Source organism: Epinephelus lanceolatus, chromosome 6, assembly GCF_041903045.1.
Source record: "Epinephelus lanceolatus isolate andai-2023 chromosome 6, ASM4190304v1, whole genome shotgun sequence".
In the NCBI taxonomy this organism is placed as follows: Eukaryota; Metazoa; Chordata; class Actinopteri; order Perciformes; family Serranidae; genus Epinephelus; species Epinephelus lanceolatus.
The window spans coordinates 17,864,172-17,888,774 of record NC_135739.1 but is presented as its reverse complement, the minus strand read 5'-3'; the positions used below and the strand labels follow the sequence as shown (position 1 = coordinate 17,888,774).

General features: G+C 37.5%; 1 protein-coding gene across 1 annotated transcript; it reads left to right on the top strand.

Moving 5' to 3' along the window:
* Positions 1-316: 316 nt before the first annotated feature.
* spata6 (spermatogenesis associated 6) lies at positions 317-24,534 on the top strand. Its single transcript, XM_033621363.2, has 12 exons — positions 317-499; positions 2,823-2,960; positions 3,434-3,482; positions 3,611-3,652; positions 3,792-3,916; positions 6,568-6,648; positions 9,672-10,109; positions 11,443-11,545; positions 14,558-14,598; positions 14,834-14,994; positions 18,065-18,199; positions 24,397-24,534. Exons 1-11 carry the CDS (start codon positions 416-418, stop codon positions 18,180-18,182), a joined length of 1,380 nt encoding a protein of 459 aa, XP_033477254.1. The 5' UTR covers positions 317-415; the 3' UTR covers positions 18,183-18,199; positions 24,397-24,534.
* Positions 24,535-24,603: the final 69 nt, after the last annotated feature.

The window sequence follows — 24,603 nt, the reverse complement described above, 5'->3', positions numbered from 1 at the left end:
AACAGCATTGCAGAAACACTGATTTGGAAGAGACCTCTTGGAATAATTTGGCTTCCGGTAAAAATTTGAAGGAATCTTGATTGGGAGAAGTTTCAGCTGGTTGCAGTCTGAAATCTTCACTACTGGATGCCATTAAATGCCTTTAGATTTTACACACTGTTCTTTTAAATAACTTTTTTTCACATTTACCTGTGGATTGCACATTGGTGAATATCTAATGCATACAGGTTTGATCTATTGTTTAAATGGTGGTTTGCTTTGTTTTTTTGTGTGAAGTCAAATATGTCTGTGTTTGTGTTTGAGTGTGCAGAGAGGGAGGTTCTGATTTGTCACTTCTTGGTCACGTGACTGTACATCCGCTCTGCGACTGTTGCTGTCTGGCAGCTATGACAACGAAGCTCAAAAGTTTGTATGAATGGCTTCAGTGAAGAAGAAGTTGTCCTCCTCTAAAGTGCACCAAAAGTCTCTGAAATGTACCGTATACTTGGACATTCAGACAGTAAGTTCATCCTGACGCTGCGCCTTCGCTACTAAACTCAGAAAGCGACTTGGTGCTGTGCGGTAGTTGACGTACGTTAAGCTAGCTAGCGAGTTTACATCCTCTTCCCTTATCGTTACCCATACCCATTAGCTAACAAGCTAACTAAGTAACGTTATCTAGCTAACGGCTGTAACTGAACATGTAACGTGAAATGTGTTTAAATGTCGTAGTATGACTACCTTACTGATTTAGCTCACCAGAAATGTTTCCCTAAATCCTCCTGAACATTATGACTGTCATAGACCATGCTGTGATTTAGTAGCCTCCGTTGTCGCTTGTTTACTAAATAATTAATTTAAAACGAGCTAAATCTTAGCTAATGTTAGCATTCAGTTTAAATCACTGCTTAACGCATAATGATACCTGAACATAAAAAGTTCCCCTTGCTTTCTGTGGCTGACATCATTGGTTCATAATGTTGAGGACTAAATCAATCTATTTAACTAGTCTTAATATTTTTTTGCTGTTAAAAGAAATTATGTTTAGGCACATTCAAATTTCTCTTTTGCTTTGTTTTATTCCAGTCATTAACTAATGTGTTGCCTTTGAACATATGCTTTAAATATTGAGCCAGAAAGTTTAAATTGTCCTCAAAGCATATTTAAGTTACAGCCACTTTGAGCTCACTGATTTTGAAATGTGTGACCTGGAAGTTGATTTGGTCTCATTTCCACCTTGTTTACCAAAAATAATTCTACATAAAGGTCCAGTGTGAAGGGTTAAGGGGGTATAGTGGTGGAAATGCAATATAATATTCATAATTAATTTTTCATTTGTGTGTAATCACCTGAAACTAAGAATCATTGTGTATCCATTACCTTAGAATGAGCCACTTACGGGGCGTCGGTGGCTTAAAGTGCAAACATTTCTGGTGAGCTATTAGTGGTAGAGCAGGCGCCCTATGTACAAGGCTGTTGCCGCAGCGGCCCGGGTTCGACTCCAGCCTGTGGCCCTTTGCTGCATGTCTCTCCCTCTCTCTCTCTCTCCCCCTCTTTCACACTTCACTGTCCTATCAATTAAAAGCAAAAAATGCCCTTAAAAAAATCTAAAAAAAAAAAAAAAAAAAAAGAATGAGCCACTTACATCTACACATGGGGTCTTTCCCAAACCACCCCTTACCCTCTCTCTACCCACTTTCACACTGAGTGCCTTCCCAAGCCAACTAATGAGTTATAAAACCCTCCAACAGCAAGTCTGCATCAATGCCGACTTCCTGACCATGTGCAACACTGTATTGTGTTTGTTATGGAAGATGCTCCATATAAATAAGGTTCTGCGACATTGTGTTTAGGATTAAATATATGCTTCTCTGTTTTCTAGAAAACAGTAGCGTTCATTTGATTGTAGTGCTGAATATTTACAAGAGCTGTTACAAAATCCAAGCAGCTTCTAAACATCAGGGAGAAAAGATAAAAGATATTTACAAAAAAAAGGAAAAGAAAAGAAAAGCTACCAAAGAAGCTGTGGAGTAAGTTGTATTTCTATTTATTTTTTATATGTATATCAGTTTATCACTTTATTTCTTTTAATGAGAAAACCATAATATACAACAATTAAAGTAAACAATAGCAGCACAGATCAAATATAAGTGCTACAAATACATATGAAGAACATAAAATTTGGAGTCTTATTTTTCTCCATGGTTACGGAAAGTAGCGACAGTTCCCTTTTCTGCCTCAGAGAGGGAAGTTTGTCCCAAAGCTGCAGCTGTATTTATCCCCTACACCTTGATGGCGGAGTTTCATCTAGCTGTGAGGGTGACCACAAACAGAATTACAGTCCACGGACTAGGAGTGGGTAGGGTCCGTTGTTGGAAAAGCCCATCGAGTGGGTCCTCTTTCACTGAGTTTCTACAGGAGCTCAGAACGGACAAATCAAACACTGGCTCTGTATAGTGTAGTTGTCACAGTTGTCTTCATGCTTTGCACACAGGAATAGTTACAGTTGGTCGCAATATGCGACCTTAGCAGCTAGATGCCCCTAAATCCTACACACTGGAGCTTTAATTAGTATTGCAGGTTAAAAATACATGAATCTTTCAAGTAAAAATTTTGTATTGAATCCTCTATTTCCTCAGAGGATTGCACACCTTTGGTTCGCAAAGCTGAATTTTTAAAAATAGATTTTGAAATTTTAAACTTGTTGGGTTGCAGTAGCACACTGACGGACAGTCTCTTTTTGCCATAAGATAAGAAGAAACCTGCCAATAAAGGACACATACAAGAACATAAGATTGCCTGACCTGTCACTGTAGTCACCTCATTACCTTGTTTGTGTGCAGGTCACATGTCCAGGAGTGCTCCTGTCCAAGAAAAACGATATCTACCTCAGTGTGCGTATCATGGGCCAGTACAGGAAGACTCCATGTTTGCCACCTGTGTTCCCTTTACACTTCCAACACAAAATGGTGTTTGTCAAGGTGAGAGTAATAACTTACAGAAGCAAGAGCTGTCTCCATTACTTAGGTACAAGATGTAGAATCATCATATGTCTGTGTCTTCTTTTGTCAGATATAGCAACAGGGAGGACTAGTGCATATTTTTCCGATATCAGAAGAGATGCATGTCATGTCGTCATGTCACATCCCAGATCTTATGTTGGCTCCTATTAATACCTATCCATTGTACTTTTATCTACAAATGACAAAAGGGTCAATAAATCTCCATCCTAGTTTTCCGACTTCTCTTCTTGCATACACTGCAGGCTCTGACTGGCTTGTTTTTTAAGTCGGAGAATTCATACCAACAACTCTCCAATTTGAACATGACTGCCCCAACTCTTGATAAAAGAGGCCATCTTTTCCCTGGGGAGAATGGCAGAGTTAGATACCGGGCTGTCTGCCTCATCTTGTTATAAGTATTGATTCGCTTTGTCTGTTCTCTGTTTTACCAGACTTTCCCCGGCGTTGTTGACCCTGCTGATGTAGCTGACCTCCTGGAAGGTAAACGGCCGTTTGGGATTTGCCTTCTCATTTCTTAGCCCTGAATCCTCTGCTATGCAAGCTTATAGGCTATTAGCTGTGATACTGATCATTAGCTCACAGTCTGTTTGTGCTTTCCTTCCTCTTAGCTGACACAACATCTTTTGAGCTGATTCAGTTGGTGCCTCCAGGTACGCTTTCTGATGATGCCATATGGGCATTTTAAGTCCCCACTGTATCTAGTCATTACTCTGCAAAAAAAGGATCTCTAACTTGGATTGTGTGTATGTGTGTGTTCCTGTTTACTGTCTGTCTGTGTGTGGTTTTTAGAGGGTGAGGTCCTAGCCATGATGGAGGAGAGCAGCAGAGATTTCCTGTATCCTGGTCCCAGACTGAGCTCCAGGGAAGGAGCTGCAGAGAGAGAGATACTGATGAAGAGATCTTCCTCCTTTCCTGTAGGCTCCTTTCCATCTATTCCTTTTATTTCTCTTTTAACCCTCCTTCTAAGACTTGCACCCTTACTCATCAAACTTCTAAGAATTGCACTTAAGAATGCTCCAAAGAGTCAACCTAAGAGTAAAAAAGTTATTCGCTGAGTGTGAGCAACAAGACACATTTATCAAGTGACTAATTCCTACCCACAGCAAAGTGTAAACAGAACCTTTAAAGGCAGGTCTCAAGTGATCACATGATTGATAACAGGTATGCTGTTTTCAGAGAGAGAACAGGCAATCAGAGATATTGATTTACCCTGCACCTGGGGCACGTTCAGTCTGAAAATGGTGTGCAACCTTTTGCTTTGGTTTCTTGTGTTGTTTCCTCAAAACAGTTTGCAATGGGTATGAAGGTACATTTTCTTTCATTAGGTGAGTGTGTTACTGGGTCTGCACCATTAGCATGCCAGCGACGCCTGTGGTGCACCAAGTAGGCGGAGTCTGCACACCATTTGACAGTTATCAGAGCTGGTTGGTACACCGTATCTGCTGTTAAATTTCAGCAGCAAGAGCAACGTTTACGTCACCACGACCACGTAGCTCATACAACCACAAACAAGTCAAGGGAGACTGATAAGACAGAGAACCCATACAGTTAACTAGGAAAACTACCATGGCTTTTGCCCAGTAGGCCGACATTGTTGTTTGTTTCGTCAGCTAACAACTATGTGGTTGCTGCTGCCGGCCGATAGCTTACACTCCTTTTGAACAGCGTTCCTGGCCCTCTCTGTTACATGTGAAGCGGTGCACCGACGCAGTGAAATGGAGCAGACCCACTCAGTCAGCAGCGATCTGTACATAGGAATCCATTTTCACATCTGAAACCTTGATACACGCCCTCGTTTGAGGACTTGGCTCAGATTCCGGAGTTACTCCTTAACTAAGGAATGTGATCCCGTTTGATTCGGCGATGGGAACCTCTTGCAACCACATGCCTTTGCTGACATTGACCTCAGCAGGATTCTAGCCCTGGACCTTACGCATAACCATTACGCTAGGGAGGCCCCCAGCGACGTGTACATAAAAAAATGGCAATTAAACTGTTTGTGTTTATTTCACACTTGCTTTTGCAGTGTAAAACAGCGTAAAGCCCCTTTGAATTAAATTAAAACCCTCCTGTAGTGAAAGGCAGTGCACTTGCATACTACAGCAGGCTGTTCAACGCACCAGTGTTTCAGTCTAAATAAATGTTTTGCCACATTTTGTCAAAGCTTAAATTGCCCCTACCCATATCGTATACTATTTTAAAAAATCCCTACAGTTCGTTTCATGATATGTTATTCTGCAAAAATGTGTATTTTAAAGAATTTATCTTTTGTGTGTGAAATCCTTAATATTTTTTGAGTAATTAACATGGAAATGAACAACTATCTAATGTGTTTGAAATATGTGTGTATATATAGGAATCTGGCTGTAATTAAAAACAAAATTCTTCTGGCGTTAGGTGAGTTACACCAGAGAAACACTGTAGAAACATGACGGTGTAACATGGCGGACTCTGGTAGAGGACCTGCTTCTTGTATGGATATGACTCATTCAAACAAAAAACCTAACAAAAAACCCAACCCAACGATGCTTAGTTTCAGATGCTTATACGCTAGTGAAAACATAACTACGAATCTTATATTCCATTTCTTCTAGTGCATCCCCCTAAATGCTACACACTTGTCCTTTAAGTAATTATTTTTAGAGATTTGAAAAACAGGTTTTGTTTTAAAGTTATGGATTAGGAGTAAAAGTGAAGGATTTTTACTTTTATCTTTGATTTAAGACCAAAATGTTACCTTTCACAGTTTATTGCATGTCAGTGCATGCCATGCCCGCAGAGGTACCTGAGCTACTGCTGAATTAGTTAAAGGGGGGATGTCAGTTGATGCGGTGAAACGTCCATGTGTCAAAGTGACCCCACATTGTGCTCACTGTGTGATCTGGCTTGATTGGCACCAATATTACACGTGTCATTCACAGACTGGAGAAAATTTTTACTCTCTTTAAGTGAGTCCTAATCTCTGTGCACATGACAGGACTCATTACCAAGTGATCAGTTCGAAAGCACAGTTTTGTCTTAGACAAAATGAAGTAATTTCTTCAAAATATAACAACAGCATTTTCCATATAGAGCTGTTGACTGTCTTTGCTATACACACAGAAAAAAATAAACACAGAACTTTATCTCTTTTCTGTCACTCTCCATCTCGTCATTTTTGCTTTTCCCCCTCCTCTTGTTATATCATCTCTTTCTCTTCCCACCACCTCCTCCTTTCATTCCTTCATCTCTCTGTGGCTGCGAGTTGCCTTTCTATCCTCCCCTTGTCCTCCGAGGCACTAACTGGCATATTTAAATGTCTTTAAACACCATTCCCCTCACCGTTGCTTTTATGTGTTTGTGTTTGAGGCCTACATAGCAATTTAGATGTCTCTTTCCAAATGCCATATTATTTAAACATCACTGGAGCCTTTCTCTTTTCTGCAATTTGTTTTTCTCAAGCCAGGAGTAGATTGAAGATTTGTGATTGTAAATTGGTGTTCCAGGCAGTGCTATTATCTGTGCGTTTGTCTTCATCTCCTTGTTGAAGGTGTTGTGTTTGTTCCTATTGTCTCTCTCTCTCTAGGGAATCTCCCCCAAAGTGGAGTTTGCTACAACATCAGTCATAGAAGAGAGTGACGGCAGAGACAGCTGGCCTGCGTCATCTGTAAGTGTGTCCTTTTATTACATCTCATAGGTCCATACGTACACACACATAGAGACACACAAACATACTGTGGCCAGGTCTGTAAATATGTTGTACCTCTAGTTTATCTGCTTTATGTCTGTTGCTGATTTGTAAAACACTCTGAAAAACAAACCTATTTTTACACATACATTTTGTTGTCTGTTCATGGTCTTTCAAAACCAGCTTAATCAAAACCTAGGCAGTTAAAATCCATCAAAGTGCCACTCATAAGTCAAGCACACAGTGTGTTTACCAGCCTGTGTGACAGCTCCAAATGCTACAATATTTGAACAGATCTGTGTAAGTGTTGACCAAAGCTAGAACAGTGAAGATTCATCTCTAGAGGGCTCTAATGAGTGGTATCACTTGCCATCAGATTTGTCTGTTTTCACCATACATACCCACCTTCTATTGTTGCCATGGCTACTGCAACTATCTATCCATACTGGCAGTGTTTCAAGGGTATCTGTTCTCTCCTTGTGAATGTAATTATGTGGAGGCAGATCTGTGATGCTGATATCAAGGCTTCTCTCACATCTCCAACTAGCTGGGACAATTTTTGTCACAGTACCAGTCATTCAGATATTTTTTTTTACATTTACTATCCAAGATGAAGGTCACCTACATCTGCTGCTGTGTCCTTGTGGATTTTAAGAGGTAACTGGGCCCAGCTGTGTAAAATAAAATTTTAGTTTGTGAACTTTTTGAATCGTCTTTTCTGTCCATCTTGTCTTTTCCTTGTATGGGCACTCCCAAGTTTTGTTTTACGACATGTTCCCATCTTCTATTGCAGTTTTTAGTGTAGCTGTTTTGAAAATAAAAAGCATTTTTATTTTTCCAGCAAACATTCTCTGGTTCCAGCTCTAAATTGTGATGATTTGCTTCTCTTCTTTGTCTAAGTTTTAGACTGTTAGTCAAATTTAAAAAAGCAATTTGGTGACATCACCTTGGGATTTACATTAAGTTGTAATGAGCATTTTTTTTTTTTTTTTTTTTTTTTTTAGAGTTTTTCATTAGTCAGTAATAACTGCCAGAGTAATTGATAATGAAAATAATCCTTCGTTGCAGCCCTGCTTAAGTTTCATCTACTCCTCCTTGGCCTCATGTAACACTGAATGTGTGTGTGTGTGAGGTGTGTACATACAGAGGTAGTTTCAGGTCAAATGATGCTCCAATTCTAGACTAAAAAAAGAGTGTTACTTAAAAAAAAAAAGCGAGAATGGAAATCTTTCACAAACAGTCCTGTTTGTAACATATGATCCATCACACAGCGGTTGGCATGTTGTGCCAAAAACACTACCATGCATTTCCCAGGTGCAGTAACCTAAGCTAAGCTATTTGTTTAAATGGGATGTCATTGACAGTGAAGCAGATTGTCAGAGTGTTCTCCTGGCCCCTCAGGGGGATGTCTGGATCAGAGCACCACTGTGGCTGTCAGACAGTAGAATTTCTCCATTTTCTCTCTCCTAATGGCTCCTCAGCATAGGCATTTCCCTGACTGCCAGCCCACCCAGCTGACAAACCTTGTCCTATTTTAATAGAGATTTAGAGTAGGAGTAGCAACTTCCACAAAACCCTGTGAAACTCTGTGTGTAGTGATAAATATACACTCTTTTCGCAATGTCTTGCTCTTTCTGGTTCTCTTGTCCTTTGTTGATTGTCATCAATCTCGGTTGAATATCATTCTTAAATCCAAAAGTCACTTTTAGCCATTATAGCAGCCAGAGGTGGCAGTTTTGTTCGGTCTGACTGTCAGCCTGTCAGCCCACCACTTTGGTCCTGACTGAAATATCTCTACAATTGTTGGATGGATAGCCATGGTGATCCCCTGACTCTTCCTTTTGCTCCACCAGCATGTCAAAAATGGGTCCAAATCTACTGGACGGATTGGTACAATATTTTGTATGGACATTAATTGTTCCAAGACGATGTATTTTAATGACTTTGATGATCTTCTGACTTTTTCCCACTTGCTGCATGAGGCTGACATTTATGTTTTTTTGTGAAATGTAAACAACTAATAGTTTGGCTGTTCATCTAGTACCACCATCTTTAAAAATATTAAACTAATGACATTCCCATCAATGTCAGCCTCACTTTGTGTTTAGAGCTAATAAGCAAATATAATCATGCTAAAATACTAATGTGGTGATTAAATAAAGATTACACCTGCTCAGCGTCAGCATGTTAGTATCATGGATGTGGTTAGCATGCTGAAGTTAGCATTTAGTGTAAACATGCTGCATGCTGTGGACATAGCTGCTAATCACATCAGACAGGCCTCAGTTGATGACGAGGAAACTGACTGACTCTCAGTGTCCGTCCGAACTGACAGAAGAGCTGAGAGAAGTAAGAGATGGTGGTAGATGTGGGGGTGGGAGAGCATACTTTGCTTAATTTTATTAAATCAGACCAATCTCAAATGGCAACCTCGATGAGGATTTATTCATCATTTAGTTTCTCTTAAAAATAGTTTTAATGTTGTGTGATTTCCCTAATTAGCATTTAGATTATCTTTGTTTTACAGCCAGGTAATGCCTCTTTATCATATTAGACTGGAGATGGCCATCAAATGCAATTAACATTTTATCTTAACTTATTTATCCCCGGTTGGCATTACCCGCAGGAAGTGGGATATTGCATTGGAGAATGATGTTAGTGGCCATTAGAGTTATTGAAGTAATTCTGCAGAGGTTGTCTCCATGGCAGTGCCGACTGCGAGAGCTGTTGTTGTAACACTTAAGCTGAATGATTTAGCTAATGGTTTAATGGTTTTGTCCAGGGAAAACAAGTCTGTGTCGAGAGTGAGAGCAGCTGCCTTAATGGTGAAAATGGCTGACGCTTGTGTAAAGTATCAGCACTGTGGCCTGCGTAGAAATCTGAACTGCTGAGACAGATGTTAGGTGTCACCTCAAAATGGAGAGCTGTGAGGGTGGTTTGACATGTCAGAAAAACATATGATATTTTTTATTTCTCTCATATTCTTTCCCTGCATTCCCTAGACTTGCTGTCTTTCTCCCTTGAGGACATCTTTAAACCCATCCACACAGACTTCACCAAAAAAGTCTTTGCCGTCCAGCAGGCATTGTTCCAAAATGCATGACACAAACTGTGTCTCTGGGAAATGTGGGAAAGAAAAGTTAAATGCTGAGGCTACAATTACAAACTCTGGATCGTCCTCAACACCCAGACACTCCTCGTCCTCATCCCCATCCAGCCGACATCCCCAGAAAAACAAGAATGAAAGAAAGCACACTTGTAGAGTTTCTGTAGAGTCTGGCTACCAGCAGCCCACAGTTTCCTCAAGGACACGAGCCTTGTCCCCTTACACCCACCGCAAGATGTGCCAGCTTTCAGAGGACGCCAGGCAGAGACTCAGCCATCTCCAGCTGGGGCCTCACCACTTCAGGAAGGAGACTGAGAGCCAGCCGCCCTTCTTGGTTAGTAACATTAGATATATTCCTCTGAACTGAAGGCAACTGACAAAAAAAGTGATGTGACGGTTTGTTTAATGCTAATAATACACGTGTTCAGCAGACAGGGGTTAAAATTAATGGGATCCTGAATTGATGTAGTTCAAACCTCAGTGGGAGCTTCCCAAAATTTAACATAATCTAGTGGGCAGATTAAGTGGAGGGCATAATAAGAGAGCAGTGTTAATCTTTTTACCTGAGCCGTTAATGGATTTTGACGTCATGAAAATGTTTCACTGTGTGCGCATGTAATACGGCCTATTATCCTCACTGAGGGGCTTGAGTGCGCTTTAATAGCACACATCCTGGATTTCGGCTGGTACACAGTTATTTGTTAACACTTTAATTACGGTTGTATCACTGCTATGAGATATTTACATATAAAAGGGAGTGATTTTCTGATCACACAGCCGTGGGGAATCTAAAGTTGATGGACAAGAACAACACAGCCTCTAGTTCTGTGCTCCTCCCTCCCTCTGCTCCCCTTTGTATTCATGCTTCTTCATTTACATCAAATCTAATCCTGAGGTATGAATATCAAATCCACTAGCATGCTGTTATTAAAAGAAACGATTAGGTAGAGAGTTGTTTGTTTTTGTCACACACATGAATGGAATTTACTAGAATACAACGGGCGTTTTATTAAAGAGATGAGCGTGTTTTTTCCCGCTCTGGTTTTCCTCGGGGAATCTTCTGTCGACAATTAACCCTAGTAATTGAGAGTCAAGCTGCAATTAACAAATAGATACCTAATGAAGTAGCTTAGCCCCATGGTGAATGCATTATCAGAGCCTCAATTCCCTGTTTGTTTGTGTAGAGGGAAGCACACTCCCAACCCGTGCTCTTTCAGATAGGTGTTTTTTCTCTAAAATGTTGTGTCTTTGTCTGCTTTATGTCTTATTGTGATTTTCTCAGTGAAATAATTTGGGGTTTCAGACGACAAATGGCTGAACAGTGAAAGTATTTGTGACAGCTTTTCTTTATTCTGCACAAACCAAAGAAATGAAAAGACATTAGTGAATGTGATGAATGTATTATGTCGTTGATTTCATTTATGCAATACAGCAGACCAAACATTTTTCTGTTTTCTTTGCGTCATTTCTTATTTAAAGTTGGTAGACTGTGTGATTGATTAATGTGTGAGTATCAGGATGCTGTTTGAAAGTGAAGGGCCCGAGAGCCAAAACAACCTCACTGTGTTTTTACTATGTAGGCAGAACATTTCAAACTACAACAGTGTAAAGTTTATGATGATATTGTTTGACAGCAGATTATTTTTTTCTTTTGTGTTTTATCCCAGGTGTCTCGTTGCAGTAGTGCCTCTGTGATGGGGACTCCTTCCTCCCCTCCACAGAACAGTAGCATCCATCGACACTCTCTCAGCTTCAGAGCTGATCACACAGGTGGGCCTTCATGCTCACATGCAAAAACTAATATACATACACTGTTACACACAGGAGGCCATTGTAGGGGTGGGCGATGTATCGACTACTCTTGATGTATCACGACTTATTCCACATGTGATATATATAAACTGACTATATTGCAAACCCCAAGTATAAATTGTTACGACATTTTTTTAAGCCACCGGTATGACACTTTGAGTCGGCGTTTCGGTTCTCTCGCTCTCTTCTATGGCTCTCTCCCTCTCACAGGCACATATACATAAAGAAAGACTCACGAACATGATACCTTACACACCTTCCTCCCATTCTGATCCATCTCTCCTCTGTGTGAGCAGGCAAGACGAGGCATGTTTTTATTAGGGATGGGCAACACAAGCAAAAACACTATTCGAAAATCGTGGCAAGTATTCGACAATTTTTCGAATAATCACCGCTGTAGCAATCCTAGACTGCCCTCTTGCAGTTAGGAGCTGAATTGCATGTCAAATAAAGGGGGGGGGGGGGGGGAATAAGACGGCGAATAGTAATAGTCGCATTAAAAAATCGATTTTTCAAAAATAAAACGACTATTCGAAAATCGAAAATCGTGACCCATCCCTAGTTTTTATATCACAGCTCCAGACCAAGATTTTTTGCGACCACGGAGCACTAGTGTGACTTGCACATATGTTATAGGGATGGGTCACGATTTTCGATTTTCGAATTGAAAAATCGATTTTTTAATGCGACTATTACTATTCGCCGTCTTATTTCCCCCCCTTTATTTGACATGTAATTCAGCTCCTAACCACACGAGGGCAGTCAAGGATTGCTACAGCGGTGTGAGATGCTCTTCTACAAACAGGAGAAACATGCAGAGACTACTACTCCGTGAGGTATGTCCGCAGTCATTCGGGCTTTCATAGTTGAGTGCACTTCCGCGTTGTAGTTTCCTATTAAAATGTCCGTGAAAAATCCCTGCGATGCGAAAAATACATGCCGAGCAGTCACTGGTGTGCGCGCGCAGGGCTTGCGGACGTCGGCTTTGAGTCCGCACGGACCTCCGTGGAGTCCGTTCTGCCCGAGTATGTTCGGGCCTTTAAAGATGAATGGATCTCTGTGTGTGTGGCTCGGGGGGGGGGGGGGGATTATTCGAAAAATTGTCGAATACTTGCCACGATTTTCGAATAGTGTTTTTGCTTGTGTTGCCCATCCCTGATATGTTAATATATGAACTGGAGAGCTGTTAGTTTGTTTCCAGTTTCCAGTGAAAAAATCATACACATTTAATGGCACTGCTGTAACAGTTTAACTTGATGAGTTTACCGATAGTGTGAGCTGGTGAAGTATGTGTTTTTGTACCCGCGGGGCTCCAAACCACAACTTGCAGTCGCATTTTGTAACCACGGAGCACCACTGCGATTTGCAAATAATATTGATATATGAACTGGGGAGCTGTTTGTTTGTTACCAGCTTACAGTGAATAAATCTTAATGTTTAACTTTGTGCTAATTGCTCACTGTTGACCGGAAACCTTTGAGTTCACAGCAAACACATCAACATTTCCAGCCTGTGGCGAGCCATGTGCTGTAAAATAAAACCACCAGTGGTTTCACTTTGATTTATTTGATTATAACAATACCTCATTTTATTTTTAAACTTTATACTGACTGTAGTTCATTTAATAATTTTGTATTTCAGTTGTCTGCAGTAGTTTAGAGGAGATTTCAAAATATCGTGATATATATATCGTGTATGGCAATATAGCATAAACATTGCTGTATTTTTGTGAAAATGTGTCTATTTTCTGTACTGATTTGATGTCTTTGTGTGCACCTTTTGTAACATGAAGTCTTTTAAAATGAATATTGGACTGCATTTTTATTTTTGGTTTGTTTAGTTTAGTTTTATTGAGGATAATAGCAATGACCATAAAATGGTGTCTGACCTCTTTATGTCATAGTGTCATTATGATGCAAAGCTACATAAAGTATACAGCATGGATGTATTACGAAGACTTTGTACAGCGTTGGAGGCAGGACCTCGTTCATTCCTATGAAAGATGCTCAGTGGCGCATGACGTCAAAAACGTTCAATTTTCGCGTATAAAATTACCTGGATGGTTGGCACTGCTTTCACATCATTGGGCCCACAGAGCAGACACACTAGAGACTTCTGCTGGCCAAGCCGCCTGCATTTGGTTTAGGCCTCCACTAACTTGAATGGGGCTAAAGTAATTTAATCATGCCCTTCTTCTAGACCATGTGATATCTGACCAAATCAATCAAATTAGATAGTAAATCTAGTCATTTTGTGGGGTTTGTGATGTCTGAAAAAGGTATCCACTGATTTACAGACGTCTCTTTTACAATGTAAGTGAATGGGAAATGTCTTTGGGCTCAATGGCTTCCCATGACTTGTTGTAATTCCACTGTTTGGCCACTACGAACATTGGCTTCAAAGCCTGGTGCGCTTCCTTGGAGTCTGGGTGGTGCATGAAGCCAAAAAAGCTTGATTTCCATGGTAAGTAATTACCCTGATCTTCCACATCGTGGGGTTCATAGAGCAAGCGTACTAGAGCTCTACGGTGCTGGATCAGCTAACTTCTTCCAGCGGAGCGGCTAACTTCTGGCTTAGTCCTTCACTAACTTGAATGGGAATAAAAATGATTTTATCGTGCCGCTCTTCTTGACTTGACTTTCGGAATGTTATCGGACCGAATGGATCAAATCCCTAAAGTACAAACAATAATAGGGGTTATCATGCTTCATATCATCATGTGACGGTCCTAGATGTTGTAATGCCACGTTCGGCCACTATTAAGAATTAGCTGTTCCTGGGGATTTGGTATACACAGAAAGCATGCCTGTTTACAGCTGCCCCTTATGCAGGCCAAGTTTCACTTACACTTGCTTATGTTTGCAGAACAAACTCTGCTTCTTATTCAAATGAAGAACTGTAGATGTAACACAGTCCAAAAGCTGAGTTTTCTGTTTTCACAAAACTTTTAACTTGTCTTTGTCATTGTAGATTCCTCTCTCCTGGGGAGTTACAGACCAAGAACAGCCAGAGTAAGTCTAATTATAACATTTCAAACCAGAGAGAGCCTGACTAACCAAATTATATATTCACACTGTTTTAGACATTTTGTTCTTAGCAAAGTATCCTGAAGTGATTCTAATGAACTATTTGTTATCTATTCTAATCTTCTCATTTTTACACTTTTACTGGACATTTTCTTAATTTTGTGAACAAATGTCCAGAAAAACTTAACTTAAACCCCTGTTGCCCTGTGACCTCTTTCAGGTGAAATCAGGTTCTGTGAGGGTCCAGTCATCTCCAGAGACACACTCAAGACTTGAAGCCCAGACCAAAAGCCCTGAGAGCAGTGCTGCCTTAGATCAGTCCACACTGACCATGTCCAACTGCAGAAGTCCTCTAAATCTCAGCCAGTCCCTCAGAGAAAGGTAAACGTTCTAGATAATGCAACCCTTTCCCTTGACCTGACCTTGAAAATACCAGAAAGTTCTTCAAGTGTTTTTGTAAAATGATATGTTAGAATAAAAACCACTTTAATGGGAAAAAAGAAAGACCAAAAAGCAATTTAGCAGCATGATAATCAATGTAACAGCCACAAAATGTGATCTAAACTTTTATATGTTTTATTGGGAGAACCTAAAATGTTCTTTTTCTGACTTTTCTGGCCACAGAACCAGCTGATTTTGTTCACACTCACACCAAAGCAGGAAATAACATAATCCTCTTTATTTGTGGTGTTTGCCCGGAATATTTCCTGATCCATCTGTGCAAATTATTGGTGTTTGCCCAAAAGATCTTAAAAGCAAAAGAGGCACCTGTATGAGTTTCCAATTACAGTATATGGCAAACACATGGCAATCCCATGAGATGTTAGTCATACACTGCCGCTGCTTTGTGTGTGCGTATGTGTGCCAGCTCATACACATCCAATCTTTAATTTTGATCAGACTCGACAGGCAGGATGAATTCCCCTCCACCTTTTAAATTACAAAAGCTGATGTCTTGTCATGTTTGTTCATTACTGAGAGAGGAGGCAGAGAGAAGGGAAAACAAAAGAGGAAAATGGTATTGATTTGTGTTTCAGCTTGAGTCTGATGCATTTGACCCGATGCACGCTTTAATACATTCAGAGAGACCTTGTCATCGATCACGGCAGCTGCGAGTTGAACACACCAACGCGACCGATGTTCCGCTTTGTTTGTTTGTTTGTTTCTGCTCTCCTTTCCCCTTCCCCTCTGCTCAGTCCATAAGTAAACATTAAAATCAATAGACAATCTTAAACTGCAAAGTAAATTGTAGGAAATGAATGATACTTTTCTCTCAATTGAAAACGCGACAGGAGTTGCAGGGTGGGAGATTAGAGCAGGCCTTTGTAGATTCCTTCCAACAGGGAGAGGGGCACGTCTTACCACGAATCTTTGATCTATAAAGAAAATGACAGATGCCAGTGGCAACGTTTGCTCCCTAAGCCCCGAAGTCTCAGTCTATTCATGTCTCTGGATGATTTGTCCTTGATGACTTTTTGAAGCAGGTAGCGAGTTTATCTGATTACAGATGAAAAGCTTCCATTCCCTCACCGCGAGCCAGGCCAAGACACCAGCCAGTCAGTCACACAGTCATCACCCCTCCACTCCCAATAAATAGATGGGGATGAGAGGCAATACTGAAATTTATTACTGTTCACTTCCGTCTGTCTGTCAGTGCAAGATTTCATAACTGCCTGTGGCCAACTCCCAGACTCATTTATATTGTATTGATGAAGCACATTTATGCCTCCAGTTCATATGCACCATTGGTTCTGTCAATTCTGGAATTACTTTTATTTTTTCCACTAAAGGTTGAATATAGAGGAAAAATGAATGTTTTGATGGAGGAAACAGTATGTTGTTGTACACAGTGTACTGGTAGTTTCATCTTGGCATCAGCTCTTACATCTTGTGTTGTGTTACAGCACAGACTAGTGGACAAAGGGTATACCCGTGACAACCTCTTGAAAAAAGACAGGCATTGTTTGGAAGTTAGATATTTATATTTTGATAATCAATGAATTTTTAAAGTCATTTTCCAAGCGAAAAAAAAATTTGGATACAGCCTCACTAATGTGTGGAATTGCAAAATTTCTGTGTTTTATATTATTGAAATCCAGTATTTTCTTTTAGAGTTATGATTACATATCATATATAATTTGAAAATAAACAAGATAAGATGCCTTCATTTACATTTATCATTACTTTTGTATGACCTTCTTATATACTATATTATGACATTTATACTATGACATTTTTATGTACTATACTATGACATTTTTGATATTTTTATGTCATACTGTACTATAAAATTTTTTAACATACTATACTGTGACATTTTTATATCATACTATAGCATGACATTTTTGACATTTTTATGTCATACTATAGTATGACATTTTTGACATTTTTATATCATACTATAGTATGACATTTTTGACATTTTTATGTCATACTGTACTATAACATTTTTACGTCATACTATACTATGACATTTTTGACATTTGTACATCATACTATACTATGACATTTTTGATATTTTTATGTCATACTGTACTATAACATTTTTTAACATACTATACTGTGACATTTTTATATCATACTATAGCATGACATTTTTGACATTTTTATGTCATACTATAGTATGACATTTTTGACATTTTTATGTCATACTATACTGACATTTTTGACATTTTTATATCATACTATAGTATGACATTTTTGACATTTTTATGTCATACTGTACTATAACATTTTTACATCATACTATACTATGACATTTGTATATCATATTATATTATGACATTTTTACATCATACTATAGTATGACATTTTTGATATTTTCATGACATACTATACTAGGACATTTTTTTGACATTTTTATGTTATACTGTACTATAACATTTTTATAACATACTATATTGTGACTTTTTTTTTTAAATACTGTGATTTTTTTTTATCATATTATACTATGACATTTTTACGACATACTATTCTATGACATTTTTGACATTTTTATGTCGTTCTATACTATGAAATTTTTGACATTTTTATGACATACTATACTAGGACTTTTTTTTTTTTTTTTTTTTTTTTTTTTTTTTTTTTTTTTTTTTGACATTTTTATGTCATACCATACTGTGACATTTTTATATCATACTGTAGTGTGGCTTTTGATGACATTTTTATGGCTTACTATTCTAAGGCCTTTTTTTAAAAAAAAAAAAGAAACTATGGCATACTATGACATTTTTACCTTTTTATTCAAGTATGCTATGAACTTTTTTTTTTTAACTTTTTTTTGTGGTAAACTTATAACAACCTTTATGACATTTCATGGCACACTATTCTATGAGTTTTACTTTGACTTACTATGTCAGTCCTCTTCAATGCAGGTATATGTGACTCTAACTCAGTTAAGTAAGTTCATTATGTTTTTTAGATGTCTTTTTTTGGTGTTTCTTTTCTTTAGGCTTCAGACCCATCAGCTCAGTCCATCCTACAGCGAGCAGATCCACAACCGAGTCCAGAGGATTCTGCAGACACACAAAACCACCTTGGACCACCACCAAGTGACCTTTGACCTTTGACCTGATCTGCCCACAAGGTGACCAAACAACTGAGTTTCCAATACAAAGATTATTCAGTGTTAAACCAATCACTGTAGTAATGCATACTTTAAATTCAAACTCTGTAGGAGAGGATGCACACAGAGACATTAACACACCTTCTTAACTTCACAATTTTATCATTTAGAGAGTAAAAACATCTCACATGCATGTCTTCATTTCTCTCTATTTGACGTTCATTTAAATTTAAAACCTTTCTGAGCCGTATTTGTCGTTGTTACCCTTTGAAAAAGCAGGAAATTTGCAGGGGTTACATTCAAAAGCATAGCAGCACTACCTCCCTCCGACCCATCAACTGGACTGTTTTTGTTTTTTTTATTTTAAAAAAAAAGCCCCAATGATGTAACCAAACAGAGACATTGTTGCATTTCTCTAAAGCTGTGTGTGAAATTGGCTCGGGTATAAAGAAGCAACATTTTGTGTGTATGTATGGGAAGAAGACATGGTGGATGCAAGCTGCAGCTGTTAAGGGCTCATCTCTCACAACACAAAAGACAGACAAGAAGGTAGCCAAGAGCCACCGCTGGGAACCAGCAGCTACAATAGACTGAAGAGATATAAGAGAGAGGAGGAATAAAAGTAATCCTGGATGAAGAGCAGGAGACCCCAAAAAATCAGCCTCAACATAAATTACTACAGTTATTCAGATCCATAGTGTTCAAGTGAAAGAGTGTTTGTTTGTGCTTATCAGAGCTCATCTGCTCATGAACACTTCACCTGTGTGACAGTGTTTCATTCAATCAAAAGAGCTAAATAACATATTTTATAAAATGAAATACAGCTGTGTTATGTGCTCTCTTCATAGTTGTACCTGCAAATTAATTTATTTCTGAATGAAACCAAATATAGAACATGTATTTATTCTGCAGGAGGGATTTAGTAATATAGTGAATAATGATAGTCTCGGACTTTCGGCGATGCTGTGGGTACGCTTTAACTAATGTACAACCGGGATTAAAAAGCTAAATTCCAATCATGTTCCTGTCTCTGACTCATATTGGCCAAGAGTTCAAGAAGCTACAATGCAAAACTGTACTTCTCTTTACATGTCAGTTTTCATAGCCTGCATCTGCTTCTTTGTCTTTAATACCAGTAACTACATCTGAAAACATGACATAATTGAACTTCCACTGGCCCACTTTGTTGGAAATATCATGTCATTTTTTCAACATAGTATGCTATGACCTTATTTGACATACTGTACCATGACTTTTTTTTATGACATACTGTACTATGTCCTTTTTTATAACATACCATACTATGACCTTTTTTGACATACTATACCATGACCTTTTTCTCGACATAAAATACTATGACTTTGACATACTATGATTTTTTTCGTCATGCTTTTCTATAACTTTTTTTGACATACTATATTGTAACTTTTTTCATCATACAATACTATGACCTTTTTCATCATACTATACCATGACTTTTTTTCAACATAGTATGTTGACTTACACTATGACATTTTTTCATGGTTTTGGACGACATGCTATACTATGACGTTTTTTCATGATTTTTGACAACATGCTATACTATGACGTTTTTTTCATGATTTTGGATGACATACTATACTATGACATTATTTTCATGATTTTGGACGACATGCTATACTATGGCTTTTTTTCAGGATTTTGGACGACATGCTGTACTATGACGTTTTTTCATGATTTTGGACGACATGCTATACTATGATATTTTTTCATAATTTTGGACGACATGCTACAAAAATGCTATAATGTTTTTTTTATTATTTTGGACGACTATGACGTTTTTTCTTCATGATTGTTGATAATGAGCTTTTTTTCAGGATTTTGGACGACATGCTATACTAAGACTTTTTTTCATGATTTTGGATGACATGCTATACTATGATGTTTTTTCATAATTTTGGACGACATGCTACAAAAATGCTATAATATGTTTTTTTTATTATTTTGGACGACTATGACATTTTTCATGATTGTTGATGACGAGCTTTTTTTCATGATTTTGGACGACATGCTATACTATGACGTTTTTTCATTATTTTGGATGACATCCTATACTAAGACTTTTTACATGATTTTGGACGACATGCTATACTATGACATTTTTTCATGATTTTTGACGACATACTATACTATGACATTATTTTCATGATTTTGGACGACATGCTATACTATGGCTTTTTTTCAGGATTTTGGACGACATGCTGTACTGTGATGTTTTTTCATGATTTTGGACGACATGCTACAAAAATGCTATAATATGTTTTTTTTATTATTTTGGACGACATGCTATACTATGACGTTTTTTTCTTGATTTTGGACGACATACTATACTATGACTTTTTTTCATGATTTTGGACGACATGCTATACTATGACGTTTTTTCATGATTTTGGATGACATGCTATACTAAGACTTTTTTCATGATTTTGGACGACATGCTATACTATGACATTATTTTCATGATTTTGGACGACATGCTATATTATGGCTTTTTTTCATGATTTTGGATGACATGCTATACTATGACGTTTTTTCATGATTTTGGACGACATGCTGTACTATGACTTTTTTTCATGATTTTGGACGACATGCTACAAAAATGCTATAATATGTTTTTTTTATTATTTTGGACAACATGCTATACTATGACTTTTTTTCATGATTTTGGACGACATGCTATACTATGACTTTTTTCATGATTTTGAACGACATGCTACAAAAATGCTATAATATGTTTTTTTTTATTATTTTGGACAACATGCTATACTATGACTTTTTTCATGATTTTGAACGACATGCTACAAAAATGCTATAATATGTTTTTTTTTATTATTTTGGACGACATGCTATACTATGACGTTTTTTTCTTGATTTTGGACGACATACTATACTATGACTTTTTTTCATGATTTTGGACGACATGCTATACTATGACGTTTTTTCATGATTTTGGATGACATGCTATACTATGACGTTTTTTCATGATTTTGGATGACATGCTGTACTATGACTTTTTTTCATGATTTTGGACGACATGCTACAAAAATGCTATAATATGTTTTTTTTATTATTTTGGACGACATGCTATACTATGACTTTTTTTCATGATTTTGGACGACATGCTATACTATGACGTTTTTTCATGATTTTGGACGACATGCTATACTATGACGTTTTTTCATGATTTTGGACGACATGCTATACTATGACTTTTTTCATGATTTTGAACGACATTCTACAAAAATGCTATAATATGGTTTTTTTTATTATTTTGGACGACATGCTATACTATGACTTTTTTTCTTGATTTTGGACGACATACTATACTATGACTTTTTTTCATGATTTTGGACGACATGCTATACTATGACGTTTTTTCATGATTTTGGATGACATGCTATACTATGACGTTTTTTCATGATTTTGGATGACATGCTATACTAAGACTTTTTTCATGATTTTGGACGACATGCTATATTATGGCTTTTTTTCATGATTTTGGACAACATGCTATACTATGACGTTTTTTCATGATTTTGGACGACATGCTGTACTATGACTTTTTTTCATGATTTTGGACGACATGCTACAAAAATGCTATAATATGTTTTTTTTATTATTTTGGACGACATGCTATACTATGACTTTTTTTCATGATTTTGGACGACATGCTATACTATGACGTTTTTTCATGATTTTGGACGACATGCTATACTATGACTTTTTTCATGATTTTGGACGACATGCTATAGTATGATATTTTTTCATGATTTTGAACGACATGCTACTATGACTTTTTTTCATGATTTTGGACAACATACTATACTATGATGTTTTTTTCATGATTTTGGATGACATACTATACTATGACATTATTTTCATGATTTTGGACGACATGCTGTACTATGAGGTTTTTTCATGATTTTGGACAACATGCTATACTAAGACTTTTTTTCATGATTTTGGACGACATGTTATACTATGATGTTTTTTCATAATTTTGGACGACATGCTACACAAATGCTATAATATGTTTTTTTTTATTATTTTGGACAACTATGACGTTTTTTTCTTGATTTTGGACGACATGCTATACTATGACTTTTTTTCATGATTTTGGACGACATGCTATACTATGACGTTTTTTCATGATTTTGGACGACATGCTATACTATGATGTTTTTTCATGATTTTGGATGACATGCTATACTATGACTTTTTTTCATGATTTTGGACGACATGCTATACTATGACTTTTTTTCATGATTTCGGACGACATGCTATACTATGACTTTTTTTCATGATTTTGGACGACATGCTATACTATGATGTTTTTTCATGATTTTGGATGACATGCTGTACTATGACGTTTTTTCATGATTTTTGACGACATCCTATACTATGACTTTTTTCATGATTTTGGACGACATGCTATACTATGACGTTTTTTCATGATTTTGGACGACATGCTATACTATGACTTTTTTCATGATTTTGGACGACATGCTATAGTATGATATTTTTTCATGATTTTGAACGACATGCTACTATGACTTTTTTTCATGATTTTGGACAACATACTATACTATGATGTTTTTTTCATGATTTTGGATGACATACTATACTATGACATTATTTTCATGATTTTGGACGACATGCTGTACTATGAGGTTTTTTCATGATTTTGGACAACATGCTATACTAAGACTTTTTTTCATGATTTTGGACGACATGTTATACTATGATGTTTTTTCATAATTTTGGACGACATGCTACACAAATGCTATAATATGTTTTTTTTTATTATTTTGGACAACTATGACGTTTTTTTCTTGATTTTGGACGACATGCTATACTATGACTTTTTTTCATGATTTTGGACGACATGCTATACTATGACGTTTTTTCATGATTTTGGACGACATGCTATACTATGATGTTTTTTCATGATTTTGGATGACATGCTATACTATGACTTTTTTTCATGATTTTGGACGACATGCTATACTATGACTTTTTTTCATGATTTCGGACGACATGCTATACTATGACTTTTTTTCATGATTTTGGACGACATGCTATACTATGATGTTTTTTCATGATTTTGGATGACATGCTGTACTATGACGTTTTTTCATGATTTTTGACGACATCCTATACTATGACTTTTTTCATGATTTTGGACAACATGCTATACTATGGCTTTTTTTCATGATTTTGGACGACATGCTACACTATGACTTTTTTTCATGATTTTGGACAACATGCTATACTAGGAATTTTTGGACATACTATACAATGACCGTTATGTAGACATATTTTGACGTTTTTTAAACACTTCACTGTGCCTCATTTTCGACATACTATACTGAGTTTTTCTTCGACATATGTCGACCTTTTGTTTAACATACTATACTATGACTTTGACATACTATGGCGTTTTTTCAACATACTTTACCATGTATCTTTTTTTTTACACATACTATACTACAGTATGACCGTTTTTTGTTTTTTTTGACACTGCCTTTTTCTCGACATACTATACTATGACTGTTTTTTGGCAAACTATACTATGACTGTTTTTTTTGGCATACTGTACTATTGACTTTTTATGCATTTTTTTACATCAAGGTAGCACAAATGCAATTTGAATATTCATATACATACCATGTTTAAAAATATATTCCATTTTAAATATCAGTATTACAATGTAAATTACATAAAGTGAGTGTGCCCTGAAATGTTCATATTAGCAGCAGTGATACATTTCCAGATATTCATGTTTAATGTGCTGCTTATACTTCAGCCAAAGTCCGTGAGTTTCCTAAATACATTTAGTGTTTTTCTTTTATTCCCTTGTGATCATAGTTTTAGATCATCTTCCATTGTTTTCAGAATTACTAAAACAGCAACATAAATACAGTGTGTAGGTTTTAAGGGCATCTCTTGCCAGAAATGGAGTGTTCATGGCATGATTTCATTAGTCAAAAAATCTCCTGAAACTAAGAATTGTCACTATCCCATCATAGTGGCATGGGGAGCAGGCTCTCTTCTACAGTAGCCTAGAATGGACAAACCAAACACTCACTTTTTGTATTTTTAATTTAATTTTATATACTTTATTAATCCCCGTGAGGGGAAATTCAATTTCTTTCACTCTTTTTGTCATTAACACACAGGTCCGAAAGACACACACATGCACAAAGTGGAGAGATGTCAGAGTGAGGGGGCTGCCTTGGTCAGGCGCCCCAAGTGGTTGGGGGGTTTGGTGCCTTGCTCAAGGGCACCTCGGCAGTGCCCAGGAGGTGAACTGGCACCTCTCCAGCCACCAGTCCACGCTCCATATTTGGTCCGGATGGGGACTCGAACAGGCGACCCTCCGGTTC